Here is a 13,801-nt window from a genome sequence, read left to right on the forward strand (position 1 = left end):
ATGCCCAGCAGGAAGCTGTAAGCCATGCACTTCATGAATGGCTTGCAAAAAATCCAAATAGCAAAGAAAAGGATGTGTGGCAATAGCAAACAACAAGGAACTAAGCGGACAACCCTGGCGAACTGAACGTCCCAATTTCCAAGAATCTGATAGAGAAGAGCTCAAAATCAAAGAAGCATCACTGTCATTATAGAGCCAATACACAATATTTTGCCACTTTGCACCGAAACCAAGAGAACTCATAGTGATAGCTATATAGTCCCAATGCACAGAATCAAAAGCTTTCTCAATATCAACCTGCAAAATGAGTACATCCTGCTTAGTGTATTTGGACACACACACACACACAGCTAAACAACACACACACACACACACACACACACACACACACACACATTTTTTTTTAGTAATGATATATTACTAGTGGGAAACCTCAATGTGAGGTGAAAACCCACGAAGAAATATGCACTGTACAATGATGAGTCCTAAAAAGACCCATACTAGAGTTCCTTAGAAACAGTCAAAGAAAAGAGAGAAAATCTGCAAATCAACATCCTGGCTCGCATAACAACAATGCAGTGTCTGTCGCAAGGAGAGCCTAAAGATTCTTGTCATGCTGTACTACTTTATTGAATCAGCTTAGAAATTGAACAGCATGAAGATCAGCACATTGCTGCTCCTCATAAATGCGTAGCTTAAATGGCCTCGGAATAATACGTTTGGGTTTTAAGATTCTGCAATGCACAATCATGGTTAGATAGTCATCAAAAGAAATTCAGATTTTCAATACATGCAGACATGCATTACAAATGTACATGCACACACACACACACCACACATTTTTTTTATAGTAATGATATATTACTAGTGGGAAACCTCAGTGCGAGGTGAAAACCCACGGAGAAATATGCACTGTAACAATGATGAGTCCTAAAAGGACCCATACTAGAGTTCCTTAGAAACAGTCAAAGACAAGAGAGAGAGTCTGTAAATCAACATCCTGGCTCGTGTAACAACAATGCAGTGTCTGTCGCAAGGAGAGCCTGAAGAAGGAGAAGGTTTTTGACATATGTTGTCCGAACATGAATTGGTTCTGGCTGGTCCAAATTGTCCACACAGCCCAGAATTGTACCCAAGAGAAGAATGCAACATAAGGCCGGAGTGCAACTGTCAACACTCCAAATATCCAAAATTGTTTTCCAAAAAAGTGTGCGGGAAATCTAAGGCGCAAGCAAGCTAAATCCCTGTCTAGAAGTAGTCTGGAATGTGGACAGGACCAAAGAAGGTGCAACACCGTCTTAGTCTGTGCACCACAGTGGCGGCATGACGAGGCATAGATACGCCGTGAGTGCAGAAGCACACCCACTAGGAGAACTCCAAGCATGCATCTCCAAAGGAACATGTGTTCTTTCAATGGCAAACTGCTCCTCCAGATCTCTCTTAAACATTTCCTCCACCATAATAATGGTTTTTGTAAGTTCCTCAGATCATTACATACATGCATAATTCATGGTGGTGGCTGTAGCCTCACATATAAATTCTTGGCCGATATAATATCCAAAGGCACCCCCAAAACTTTCCAATCAAGCCAGGTGGTCATGCATACAAAGCGGTGGTATTGGTGCAAAGGAGGACCTACCCAATCCAAAACTACATCGAGCCATAGGGAAGGACTTAATGTTTCCAACCTGGTGCACTACATCATGGATCTCAATTATGCCCTTTTTGCCAAAAAGAAAGCTTTCCTTGGTTGTGTGAGCCAATGGGCGGGCAAGAGCCGCAGTCCAATGTATGCTTTGTCCTTTGCCCTCATCTGAATTTCTATCAACCCTTTCGATTCTTCTGCTTCTCTTTGTAGTTTCACAATAGCCTGAGTGCTATTTTATGGTGTTTTGATTTCCAAAAGAACTCTAATATTTCCAACATAAAGGCATCAATCCGATCCCTTGGCCAAAATAGAAGAGGTAAAAAGAACTGATATATGCAATGAGTATGGATTGCACTATTTGGAGGCACACATGCAGAGGACAAGTGGAAAGCTTCCAGTAGTACAATTTCCCTTTTATGCACTGTAATATCCAGTTTGCCTGTGCATTAGCAGTAGTGTTCCATGCTAGCGGATATCCCAAATGACGCACAATCTGTGAAGGCTCAATTATTTGCCCTAGCCATATATGAGCATGCCAAGCTTCAATTTTGAGTGGCAAGAGTTTGGATTTCCTAAAATTGACTTTGAGGCTTGCCGCACATGCGAAGAGGTCAAGTGCTTCCATTACGGACTTGAGATCATCCGGATGATTTCTAGGCAGAAAGAAGGAATCATCTACATATGCCTATCCGTCCCACAAGTTGATCACTTGATGGCAAAACTAGCGCATGCAAAGTATGTGTGGCGAGAAGGTGATCCATATGTAAAAGCAGTGGATGCGTGGAAATGGCATATAGTGACGCACTCAAGGGGCATCCTTGGCATACCGATTTGCCTAAGCTCCATGCCTCTGTGAGTTCTCCATCCACAATACCTGATGCCTGGCTATCTTGATAAAGCTAGTAAACAATATTTCTCATTTTGCGACCGAAGCCCATATGACGCATGGTTTCTGCCACAAAGTCCTAGTCGATTTTGTCAAAAGCCTTTTCAATATCTATTTGCATCAAAAGCACATCTTGTTCTGTGTATTTAGCATACTCAATGCCAATATACGCATTCGCAATGTTGTCCATAATGTGTCTGCGAGGCACAAACCCATATTGGGCTGGATGCAAACCGGTATAGAAAGAGTCCTTGAGGCGGTTAACCAACATTTTTGCAACCAGTTTTTATATACCACTGGCATGAGTGTGATAGGTCTCCAATCTGCAAAAGACTCACACAAGCTCTTTTTAGGAAAGAGTTTTGACATTCCGTCTCTCCAGGAAGAAGGCAATTCCCAATTTTCCCATGCAAGATTTATCATATATAGCAACGGCACTTTCAATTGGTACCAGAATTGCACAAAGAATTCCACCGTTAGTCCATTCCAACCGAGGGCTTTTCATCTCCCCATGTCATGCAAAGCCTGCTGTAATTCTGCTTCAATAAAGGGCATTTCCATAATACACACATCATCTAGGGACAGTATTGGATGTACATGAATGGATGTACATGAACCAATAAGGCTTCCCTACATTTGCAGCGCGAAGGGGACTGCGGAGCAGCAAAGAATGCTGCAAAGTGAGCTGCATATGCATCTGCAAGTCCTTGTTTTGTGGATGTCCATCTTACAGTATCCATTTTAACCCTCTTAATGTTTTCTTTTTGTCGGGCATGATGAAGCTGTCGGAAGAATCGTTTAGAGGAGCAGCCCTTATCTTGCAAGCATTTCTCCTTGGCTCTTACTTTCCATTTTTCTAGTTTTCTCTTGTCATTTGTAGCCAATTGTTCTTTAGCAATACAAAGAGCTTCTTCCTCATCAGTAGGTTGTAATGGGCGTGCATCAGCCAGTTCTTGCAAGACCTGACATTTGACTTTGGCTTCTATTACCATTTGCCTTTGTTCATACAAAAAGCTTCTACCATAATCTTGAATAACAGCTTGCATATGGATCACAAATCTATACCACGCAACATCTAGATTTTGAAGCATCTGAGCAGCTAGCGGAGGTATGATATCCTTCACCATTTGTTGGAAGCGGTCGTGTAAGAGATAGCTATTGTTTATTTGCAACAGGCGTTTGTTATACAAGGGCATATCATCTATTGGCAGTCCAAAATAGAGACCCATCAATAGTGGAGCATGATCTGATAGTTGCAATGCATGGTCAATCCACATTTTGCAAACAAAATCATCATGGTGATTTGCATTTAACAAGTACCATCTGTCCAACCTAGCACGGTAAGAAAATATGGCCAAATGCGAGAAAGTGTAAGCAGGCATCCTTCGTCTGACATGTAGCCATAAATCTAGTGCATGTATTTCACCAACCATGTTTGCCTAAGCAACCTTTTCCAAAGCCAACATATGTGAGTGCCCCAAGGAATTATCTCCCAACGAGGGTGCATTATTGAAATCACCACAAATAAAGGCATTGTGCAACCATGGATAATCTCTAATTTCAGCCCATAAGGCAGCCCTGTTGGCTAACGTTGTGTGGATCATTGAATGCAAGAGTTGCGTGTAATTCATTTCGGACCATGATAAGCACACCGGAGTAATCCCCCGTGCTTCATACTATATCCGGCAAAGTAACCCAATTGACCAGTAAATTCATGTTGATTGTGCTCTTGCAAAGATATCACATCTGGTTTCATGCTAGCAATATAAGACCACAAAAGTCGCCATTTTTCAGGTTTGCACAACCCACAGACATTATATGTCATGCATTTGATTAGTGCACTCATGTATATACAATGCAATGTATGTACAAGGACATGAAACTGTAATTATAGAACATCAGGCGGTGTTCATGGGAACATCACCCGGATCCAAAACATCATTACCAAGATCATCTTGAAAGTAAGCATCAGAATGCTCCCCAAGATATGACTGTTGTCCTGAAACTGTGAGGACATCCTTATCTGTGCCTTTTGCAATTTTTGCCCAAGCATCAGCAATGGTTATACCACCATCTCCCTTATTCACATAGACATTTGCTTGCTTGCCATCAGACATAGGAACCATATAATTTCTTTCAATTATTGGTCGCTTTGCTTTAAGAGGATTTTGTGGCAAGGTCCAACCCTCTGAAGCCTCTGAGACCTGCATTTTGCCCTTTTGTTTTGAGGTAGACGCTAGAGTTATTGGTTGAGAGACCGAGGTTTGCTTTCTTTTGCCTTTTTTCATTTACATTGTTCTGAGTTTGTGTAACATCTGGCGATTTAGCCTTTTGTTGGATATTGTGTCTTGCTGTAACAAGATCTGGCTCTTTAGGGATAGCCGTGGGAGGCGACTGCAATTGTGGTTCGGGACATTCTGACTGCATATGTCCAAATTTCCCACATTGGAAACATGCGCCTGCAAATTTTCCCCATTTTAATTTGAAAGGCCTTTCTCCTATCACAAGGTCCCTTGAGTCAATACCTGGAAGGGTGGGTGTCAGTACCCCACAAGATGCAAAATCGATTCATGTTTCAATTCATTTTGGGGGGGGACAAACAACTTTCCCCAATCCTGCCGCAATTCCAAGAATCAAGTGTCTCCACGTGCGGGGAAAGTCGACAACCTTGACCCATACTGGACATTTATGTCTTATCAAACTTTGGAAATCCCTTGTGAGCGACCAGGGCAACACATGCACCATCTCTGTTGAACATAAGAGGAGACATTTCCAACAGCTGATTTTTTGCATCATTGTCCGAAAGCAAGACCTCATAAAATCCGCGAGCACCAAAGAAAACTTCTTGCACAGCATGTTTTTTCAGGACGGAGACCATCCAACTGAGCCACATCTTGGGCTGAAGGCATCTTGCCAGGGAAAAAATGACTGCATTTTGCACATATTGCTTCATTGGGTCCATGAGATCCTACGCTGGAATCTGAAATTTCAGGTTTGGCAAGGGACCCTCCCATGTCTTCCTTGCTTGAGCAAATTCTTCTGATAAACTCTCATGCAAACATCCGCCATTTTCATATACCCGATTCCCCATGTCTTTCTTGCATTTGTAGGAGAAAATTTGCTCTGAAGAAGTAGACATAAAGATGTCGAACTACTGCACAAGTGATACTGCAAGCGGCTGACGATCACAAACGTATCTCTGCTGAGCGGCCTACTGATGCGACTATCTGCTGAGGGTGACGACTGCCTGCTGTTGGCGATTGGCTGCTGCACACCGTACACACGTGAACACACACACAGCACACACGGGTGCACGTGATCACACACAGATGCACGTCAAAAAAACACAGGTCACTCAACACACTCTCAGAGCTCGCACCGACCAAGCCTCACACACCATACATGTCACATACACACACACACACACACACACACACACATTTTTTTTTTTGGTAAATCCATGAACAGTATATTATCAAAGAAATTTACATGAGAGTCTCCAAAACGGAGAGCCTCAACGAGAAATCAGAAGCAAAGAGAAACTATTTCCAGGCATGACTGATGAAGATCTCCTTGGTGGCAAGCATCATAAACAGATTGCCGTAAGAAGCTTCTAAAATACTGATAAGATTGCAAAAACGGTTTCCCAAAATATCTCATGTTGTGATCCTGCCATATGGTCCAGAAAGCCCAATATCTGACCCAGTACAAAAGTAAAGAGTAATGGACCGTGGTTATAGGGAGTATGCCAAAAAGCCAAAAGTGTTTCCCAAAAAAAGAGTTAGGGAAACGAAGGCGAAGTAACGTGGAAATTTTGCGGATGAAGGCCTTTGTGCTTAATCACACATACACACACACACACACACACACACACACACACACACACATGTATGTTGTATACATACATGCATACATAGCATACAATACATACATGCATGTGTACCTACATATGTACATTGTGTGTGGGGTGTGATTGAGCACAAAGGGATGGGATTGTATGCAAAAATGAAACTCTATGTTCAAACAACATTTGCTGCTTTGCAAACCTTGGAAGTGCAGGGATTTGCTGGTTATTGTCACCAACCATTGAAATAAGAGCTCTGTGTGGCATCACCAAAGCTTGTTTGGGTTTCTTTAGTGTCAAATTGGTTTCTCCCTGCTCAACAGTTCCCTGCTTACGCATGGATTCAAGAAAATCACGAAGAATCAACAATCTCATCCTAGCTCTTTCATTAATGCTTGCCTTGAGCCTGTGTAAAACCCTTACTCAAACAAAAGTAATTGGGTTCCATCACATTGGATTGTACCTCACAAACTTTGCCAATAGATTTAGCCTCCAAGGGCTGTGCTCGAGCATTGCTTGAAGTTGGAGGACACTGTTTTTGAGTCACCGTGTTTGAAGCCTCTTCTTTTGAGTTCACTGTGCATAATTCAGGTGTATCTGTTGTTGATGGTTGCATTGGAAACGTCTCTGCATTCAAGGGGATCAAAGAAACCACTTTTGTGCTTCTATCCATGTTTTTGATGGGGGATAACTTTCGAGGCTGTGGGGTTAGTATACTTGCAATGCCCAATTGATGCTTTTGTTTATTGACTGCAGCAGCTTGCTCTGCATAGCTGAAGGCAGAAAAAACACGAATCAATGTGCAATACCATAAAGAAGGCTTCCATCAGTAATGTTATATGCAGACCCCCCCCCTATGCAGACTGTTTCCTCTCCTTCCATTTTGCTCACCGTCCTCGGTGAAGAAGATAAAGTAGGTTGCCTTGAGGATTACATATATGGGAAGTATGCATGATGTGGTTATTACATTATGGAAAGATGCAGGTATGCACTGATTACATTATGCGGAGTACAATGATGAAAAGAGTGCAGAGCACTAATTACATTATGCGGAGTACAATGATGAAAAAAGTGCAGACAAAATAACATCATAAAAAGATGGTATATACAACTGAAAATGTCCATCATGAAATAGTGTATCTAAGTACTACCAGAAGTAGTGCTAGGTGTGCCACAAGAAGTGGGCACTTTTTACTTCAGTTAGTGGAGGTTTTTTCCCCCAGTTTAGCTTAGTTTCACTTATAATTGTTTATAAGTGATTTGGTCCACCTGGCACACTTATGGCCGGACATGTGAACACATCTTTTAGGTCACTTCATTATGTGGCTATTGTACTTCACTTTTCATCATACTGAATACTAGAGTCGTGTTCACTCTCTCTCTGCTTCCCACGTTTTCTGTTTTGCAGTACCTCCAAACCCTAACCCTAACTGTTAAGCACCTTCACATGTTACAAGGGATCCTATTCCATAGTTTTCTTCATTCCTCCAAGGTCCCTTCTATGACATGCAGGATGCTCATATACGGCCATGACTTCCTAAATATGTTGTCATAGGAAGAGCTACTCGTGCTAAAGGCCTTGAAATCCAAAAATGCAAGAAATCCTCATCATAGGAATGTGTCCTCAATAGAAGCACTCTGGGTAGAGACATGGCCAAGTGTAAAGTAACAACATCTGACTTGGGCTTGTTTTCCTTGATTTCAAAACTAATGTTTTTAGAAAACTGAATTATTGTTAAAAGGGATTGTTGAAGGATTGAGTTGGAGTTTACCCAGTACCTGCAACATAGGGGCTCTCTGCTTGATATAGTAGGTAGACCCCCTGCAAAATGTTCACCTGTAAAGAGATCATATGCCAATGATTGATGGGAACCTTCCCTGCATCATCACACATGTTGACTTGTCTTTGTCAGCTCGTTGGTTTGTATTATAGCTTATGACACAGTTATATAGCAATACCTTGCATATGATTGGCGAATCTTAGGCTTCGACTCGACAAGCACTTGCAAACCTTGACCTAGGTTGGCATCAGTTGTTGGGCAGCCAAGTTCTGCACCAAGTCTTTTGGGAAAGGTTTTCTCCCAGCTTCAAAATCAAAGATAATAGATTGTTAAGATGAAACCAAGGTAGAAATTTGAAAAGACTGTAAATTACAAGAAAATATCATATGCAAGATTGCAAGCCACCAAAAGTCCCCCACACCCAAAGAAATAGACTTCTATTAAGTATGAGTGAAACATTACAAAATCATGGCTATAAGCCGGAAAAGTACTCATCTCAGAATAAAGGGAGATCTGGGGCATTATGCTGCCAAGAGAGTCCCTTCAGGGTCAAAGAGAAGAAAACACCATGATCCCACTCTCATAAGCATGTTTTGTTTTTCTTGTGCAGCTCTAGATGGACCCTCTGTGCGGGCTCATGTGACCATAAGAGTGAACGATATCACTACATATGCTGCATATACACTGAGCATCATATATATGAGTGCCCTCCAAAGCCTCTGTGCATCTGGCTTTCCAAATCTTCCCATTGTGATGCTGGCAATGATCTCCCAAGTGGTGTCCAATGCTCTGCGAGGGTGGTGTATAATGTGACTAAGCAATATCCTGAAGTGCGCCTCTCTGGGCCACACCTTCATGTACCAAAATGACAGGATCAGAATCCCTATGCTCAAAGAATATCTGTGGGCCAGACTGGGCCGGCCAAGAAATAGCACCCCGAGTAACATAAATTGGACCTCTCCTCAATATACCCAAGAGCTGGGCTATAGATACCCAGATCCTCTGTGCTGCTCTGCACTCCCATAAGCAATGATGAATTGTCTCTGAAGGTGCTCTGCATCTCGGACAGGTTGGATCAGCACCAAAGATAGCTCTCCACTGATTAGGAACACTGATTAGGAAACACACCATGTAAAAATAGCGAGAAGAAGTAAGAGATCTGGCTCCTCCTGTAGGAAAGCCAAAATCTCCTCTGGATGGGAGGGGTAATGTCGTGCACCTCCCAATGTGGTCTAAAAGTGGAAGTCCTTTGGATCTGTCCAAGTAAGATCAGCCAAGCATTACGCACAGTGTAGTTGAAAAAAGGTAAGCTCTTCATGGGGTTGGCAGCACAATCCACTGCCACTCACTAGGGTCCCATATAATGATAAACGCCAAGAAGCCCGAGTCACCATCGCAGGGGGGCCAATACTACTCTCCCTGGATGAAGCACAGGGCCAGGTTTAATCTCTTGCATATCACATCTAGTGAGCCGCCACTCGGCTGAAGAGAGTAGAAAGCACAAGCCCCTTTGTCTTCCGGATCCCATAAGCAAGGCACCTGAAGGGGCACACCTGTCCTAGAAAAGACACCCAGCCATAAATGATGGTTCTTACCGAGAAACGTACTAATTATCCAATGGTTAGGTATGGCTGCATAAATCTCCTAGATACCTCCATGACTCCCTCTGAGATGCTTGGTGGACGTCAATCTCCGATCATCTCTGAGACTTTTGAAGTCTTCCAATCAAGAACTGACGCTGCACCGCTCTCCCAACCTGGCCACTGCATATATCCTGCTCCACCCAAGGACCTGCCAAAGTCATCTCTAATAAGATCATTCCAAAAAATGGGCTGCCTGTCAGCCTCATCCACTTGCAATGGATCTCAGGTCTATAATATTCAGCCCTTCCTCCTTGGGAATAATAATAGTCTCCCAAGCAACTTTGGTGAGGTGCCATCCAATCCCAACCATAAAAAGTTGCAGACCAACCACTGTAGTCGCCCAATACATCCATGGTCAAAGCACTAGCATGAAGCAATAAACCAAGCTGTCGCAAGCAACATCTGGTTAACCACCAAAGCCTCGGAGGCCAAATCCAGCTTCCTTGAACTCCAATGAAGAAGCTTCTTCCTTATGCTCATGCATAGGAGAAAACCATTGCGGAAGCAAAATGTCTATCCCAACCTGGCATCCAAGATACCTGGCAGTGCAGCCTCTCTCTATCCAAGTAAAGCCAACCTCTGCACCCCAATCAACTCTCTGAGAATTAACCCAAAATCCAACAGATTTGTGCCAATTTATGAGGGCCCTGTCGCTAGACAAAATTCATCCAAGGCAGTCCGTAACGAGCAGACATGAATAGGAGGCCTCTAGGAACATATAAGTATCATCAGCCAACTCAGAGTCCTAGAGCTCCTCCTCCCTGCACAAACGCAACCTCAATTTTGAAACTCTACCAGCACAGTGAAGAAACATGCTCATAGCCTTAGCGACAATGAGATACAACGTTGGGGTGGTGGGGCAGGGGGGTGGTGCGCTTAGGGGAATCATAGACGTAATGAGTGAGAATTCTGGAAGCGCCACCTCTACCACCACCAGCAAGCACGCTACTATGAGCATCCTGATAAAGGCAAGACACCCCTCTCATCCAATCTTGCAAGAATCCCACCATTGCCACAGATTTCTTCCGTTCTCTTCTCACGGGTGCCCCCTATCCTCTCAGGTGTTGGACATGCGTGAGCGGGTTTGGCGGCACAAAAGAGAGGTGCCCCCCCCCCCCCTCCCCCTCCCCCGAATTTCCTGTTGACACCCATTACTTCAAAGGAGGTTGCCGAGGCTTTGACGGCACTCCTCAAGGGCAAATGCCTGGGAGAAGATGGGCTTTTGGTTTCTTCGGCGTTGGGATCTCATGGAAGGCGGCTTCAAAGTTGCCTACAATGAGATTATGACCACGGGCTCCATCCCGGAGAGGCTGTCAAAGGGATTGATTCATTTGATTCCCAAGAAGGGTGGTGATAGATTGGAGATTTGGTAGTGGAGGCCCATCACCCTCCTAGGGACCGCCTACAGAATCCTAGCCAAAGCCATCAGCCGGCGCCTCCAGCCTTTCCTCCCCAATTTGATTCATGGCACACATGGGTTTCATCTAGGATGGAGCATTTTGGACAACATATTCACTTTTTGGAAGGCGATTGCTTCAGCCAGGTTGAAGCAGCATGATCTTACAGTTCTCCTTTTGGATTTTGAGAAAGCCTATGACAGGTGGAACGGGGCTTTTGGGAGGGGACGATGTGCCAGATGGGATTTCCCGAGGCGTGGGTCCGAGGTGTTTTTGGGCTTTATTCAGCATCTCACAACTAGGTTCTCATTCAGGGAGCCAAAGGCGATAGATTTCTGCTTTCTCGCTCGGTCCAACAGGGCTGTCCCTTGGCACCTTATCTATTTTTGTTTGTAGCCGAGGCCATGAGCAGTTTTCTTGCTGCTTAGGAGATAGGACTCCAAGGGGTGCATCTTCCCATCCACGTGCAAGAGGAGCTGCTCGATTCAGAGTTTGCCAATGACAGAGCAGCATACCTATCAGGAGATGAGGAGAATCTTTAGAAATTCACCGAGGTGATAGAGATCTTCTACCGAGCAGCATAATAGGTATGACATGCCAGCATCTGTTATTATCCACCATTGGTTGATAGACAACCTAATTCAAACTTGTTGCCCTTGATGGAGCTGAGTTTGTACTTTAGCCATTATGGTTGTTTTGCTCGGTAACTAATAGAAGGATCTATTCCCTGGAAAAAAGAGAGAAAAAAAGAAAGAAAGTGCAAAAGACACCACACTAGGGGCTCAAGATAGGCCAACCCCCCTCTGCTGCCCTAGCTCCATCTGCGCACCCTCTCACCCCCTCTGTCCACTTGCGCCCCCTCCTACCTACGCCCCTCTCCCCCCCTCTTCCCGCCAATGTCCCCCCTTTCCGCGTGTGCCCCCTCTAGTCCGCCTAGCCCCCTCTCTTTCCATCTGCGCCTCCCTCCTACTCTCGCTCTGCCCACGCCTACGCCTCCCCCCTCGTTCTCTCATGCTGCACCCCCCACCCTTCCCCCTCCCTCGCTTCCCTCACCCGCAGCCTCTCTAGTCCCCCCCTTCCCCATCTCCCTTCGGCTCCAACTCTCCGTCCCCTCCATTTTCATCTGGCAGCTTGTCTAGTTCTTAGGCATTTTATCACTCCACAAGCGTCGGCCTCTTCTGGTCTTCACCCCTCAGGAGGACTCCATGGCAGCCGCTCCGTCATCCCCAACCGAGGCTACCGTCCCTTGCCTATCCTTCTCAGATGCGGACCTCCAGCTACTTGCTTCGACAGTTGAATCCCTAGAGGCCTCGACTCTGGTGTGCAAGATTGCTGGTAGCCGCCCGGCACGTGGACAACTCATAGATTTTCTACAGGCTAGCCTCCTTGGAGCGCCTGTAAAGATCACCGATATTCATCCTTTGAGGCGCCACTACTACCGGGTCGATTTTGACTCGCCAACGGTGTCAGATAGAGTCATGCAGCTAAGCCCCATGGCACTACGTACAGCTCAGGCCCTCTTTGTGAGGTGGCAGCACGGCTTCAAACCCGCATCTGACCCGTTGGCTAGCGCTTCAAGCTTTCCCGTGACAGTCTGCTTCCCAGGCCTCGAGAAGGAATACCTTCCTCTTCTCCCGGTAATTGGTGGAGCCATTGGGAGAGCGATGGAATCCCCCCCTACTGCCGCTTCGGCCCTCGCATGGGCGGCTAGGATTCCATACCTTTGCTTCTGTATAGCCTCACCAGGGAGACCCCATCCTCCAGAGAGTAGAGTACTCAGGCCTCCTAGGCCAATGCTTCATATGCACGCAATGGGACAAAGTGGAGACACATGGAGGATAGGATCCACGCCCACTTGGCACGCCTTCATTCCAGGACTACTCCCCATTGAAACCCACACCCAAGACTCTTTGAGTGGAGGGCAGTTCTGATAGTTCCACCTCCCATAGAGAATTGTATGAAGATAGCCTCATGGAACATTCAGGGTGTGGGGGGGGGCCAGTACTTTCAGAGGCGAGGCGTCCTTAGAGCAGAACTCCACAGAGCTGCAGTTGGGGGACCCATTGACATTCTTTTCCTCTAGGAGAACCATCTCTCCGAGGGGTGTACCCGTCATTGCGAGAAGATTTTACCAAGCACGAGTCACACTTTTTGGTCTCCCTCTTTCTATCCCTCTGAAACGCAAGGGGGAGTTTGTGTTTCTATCACTGAGCAGCTCTTGCTGACAGTGGTTGGCTTAGGTGTCATGGTCACTGGGCGAGCTCAGTGGGTTACCATTAGGATTGGAGAGGACTGTGTGGGCTTCCTCAATGTTTATGCCCCGAACGTCGCAACAGGTAGAGCCACCTTCTGGAGTACAATCCGTCACTCCCTCCCTCAGGCTGACTTTTGGTGCATGGGTGGAGACTTTAACATGATCGAGTCAACAGAGGACAGACTTGGAGGAGGCACGGCTACAATCTTAGGCTCAGAGTACTGTGCTTGGGAGGAGTTGATCCTGGAACTCAGGGGACAGTACCCTTGGCACCTACCAGAGTTTGGGAGCAACCCCGAGAGTTTGTGCATCTTGCGGTCTGACAGGAGGAGCACCAGACCCAATCTC

General features: G+C 45.3%; 1 protein-coding gene across 5 annotated transcripts in view; it reads right to left on the reverse strand.

The window, feature by feature from the left end:
* Window positions 1-408: 408 nt before the first annotated feature.
* LOC147605578 (uncharacterized) overlaps window positions 409-13,801 on the reverse strand; it is a 105,758-nt gene continuing 92,365 nt past the window's right edge. For 2 of the 5 annotated variants that reach the window (XM_086793659.1, XM_086793657.1), the window contains 4 exons: window positions 8,338-8,463; window positions 8,158-8,256; window positions 6,842-7,151; window positions 6,177-6,705 (listed from right to left, as the gene is read on the reverse strand). In XM_086793659.1, coding sequence (XP_086649785.1) covers window positions 6,478-6,705; window positions 6,842-7,151; window positions 8,158-8,256; window positions 8,338-8,463 — 763 coding nt within the window. In that variant the 3' untranslated portion in view covers window positions 6,177-6,477. Of the gene's footprint in view, window positions 735-6,176; window positions 6,706-6,841; window positions 7,152-8,157; window positions 8,257-8,337; window positions 8,464-13,801 lie in introns of those variants that run through there. The other 3 variants (XM_086793660.1, XM_086793658.1, XM_086793661.1) reach the window with 3 other exon arrangements.

This window comes from Cibotium barometz, chromosome 59, assembly GCF_041138505.1.
Source record: "Cibotium barometz isolate CiBa-2024 chromosome 59, ASM4113850v1, whole genome shotgun sequence".
NCBI classification, from domain to species: Eukaryota; Viridiplantae; Streptophyta; class Polypodiopsida; order Cyatheales; family Cibotiaceae; genus Cibotium; species Cibotium barometz.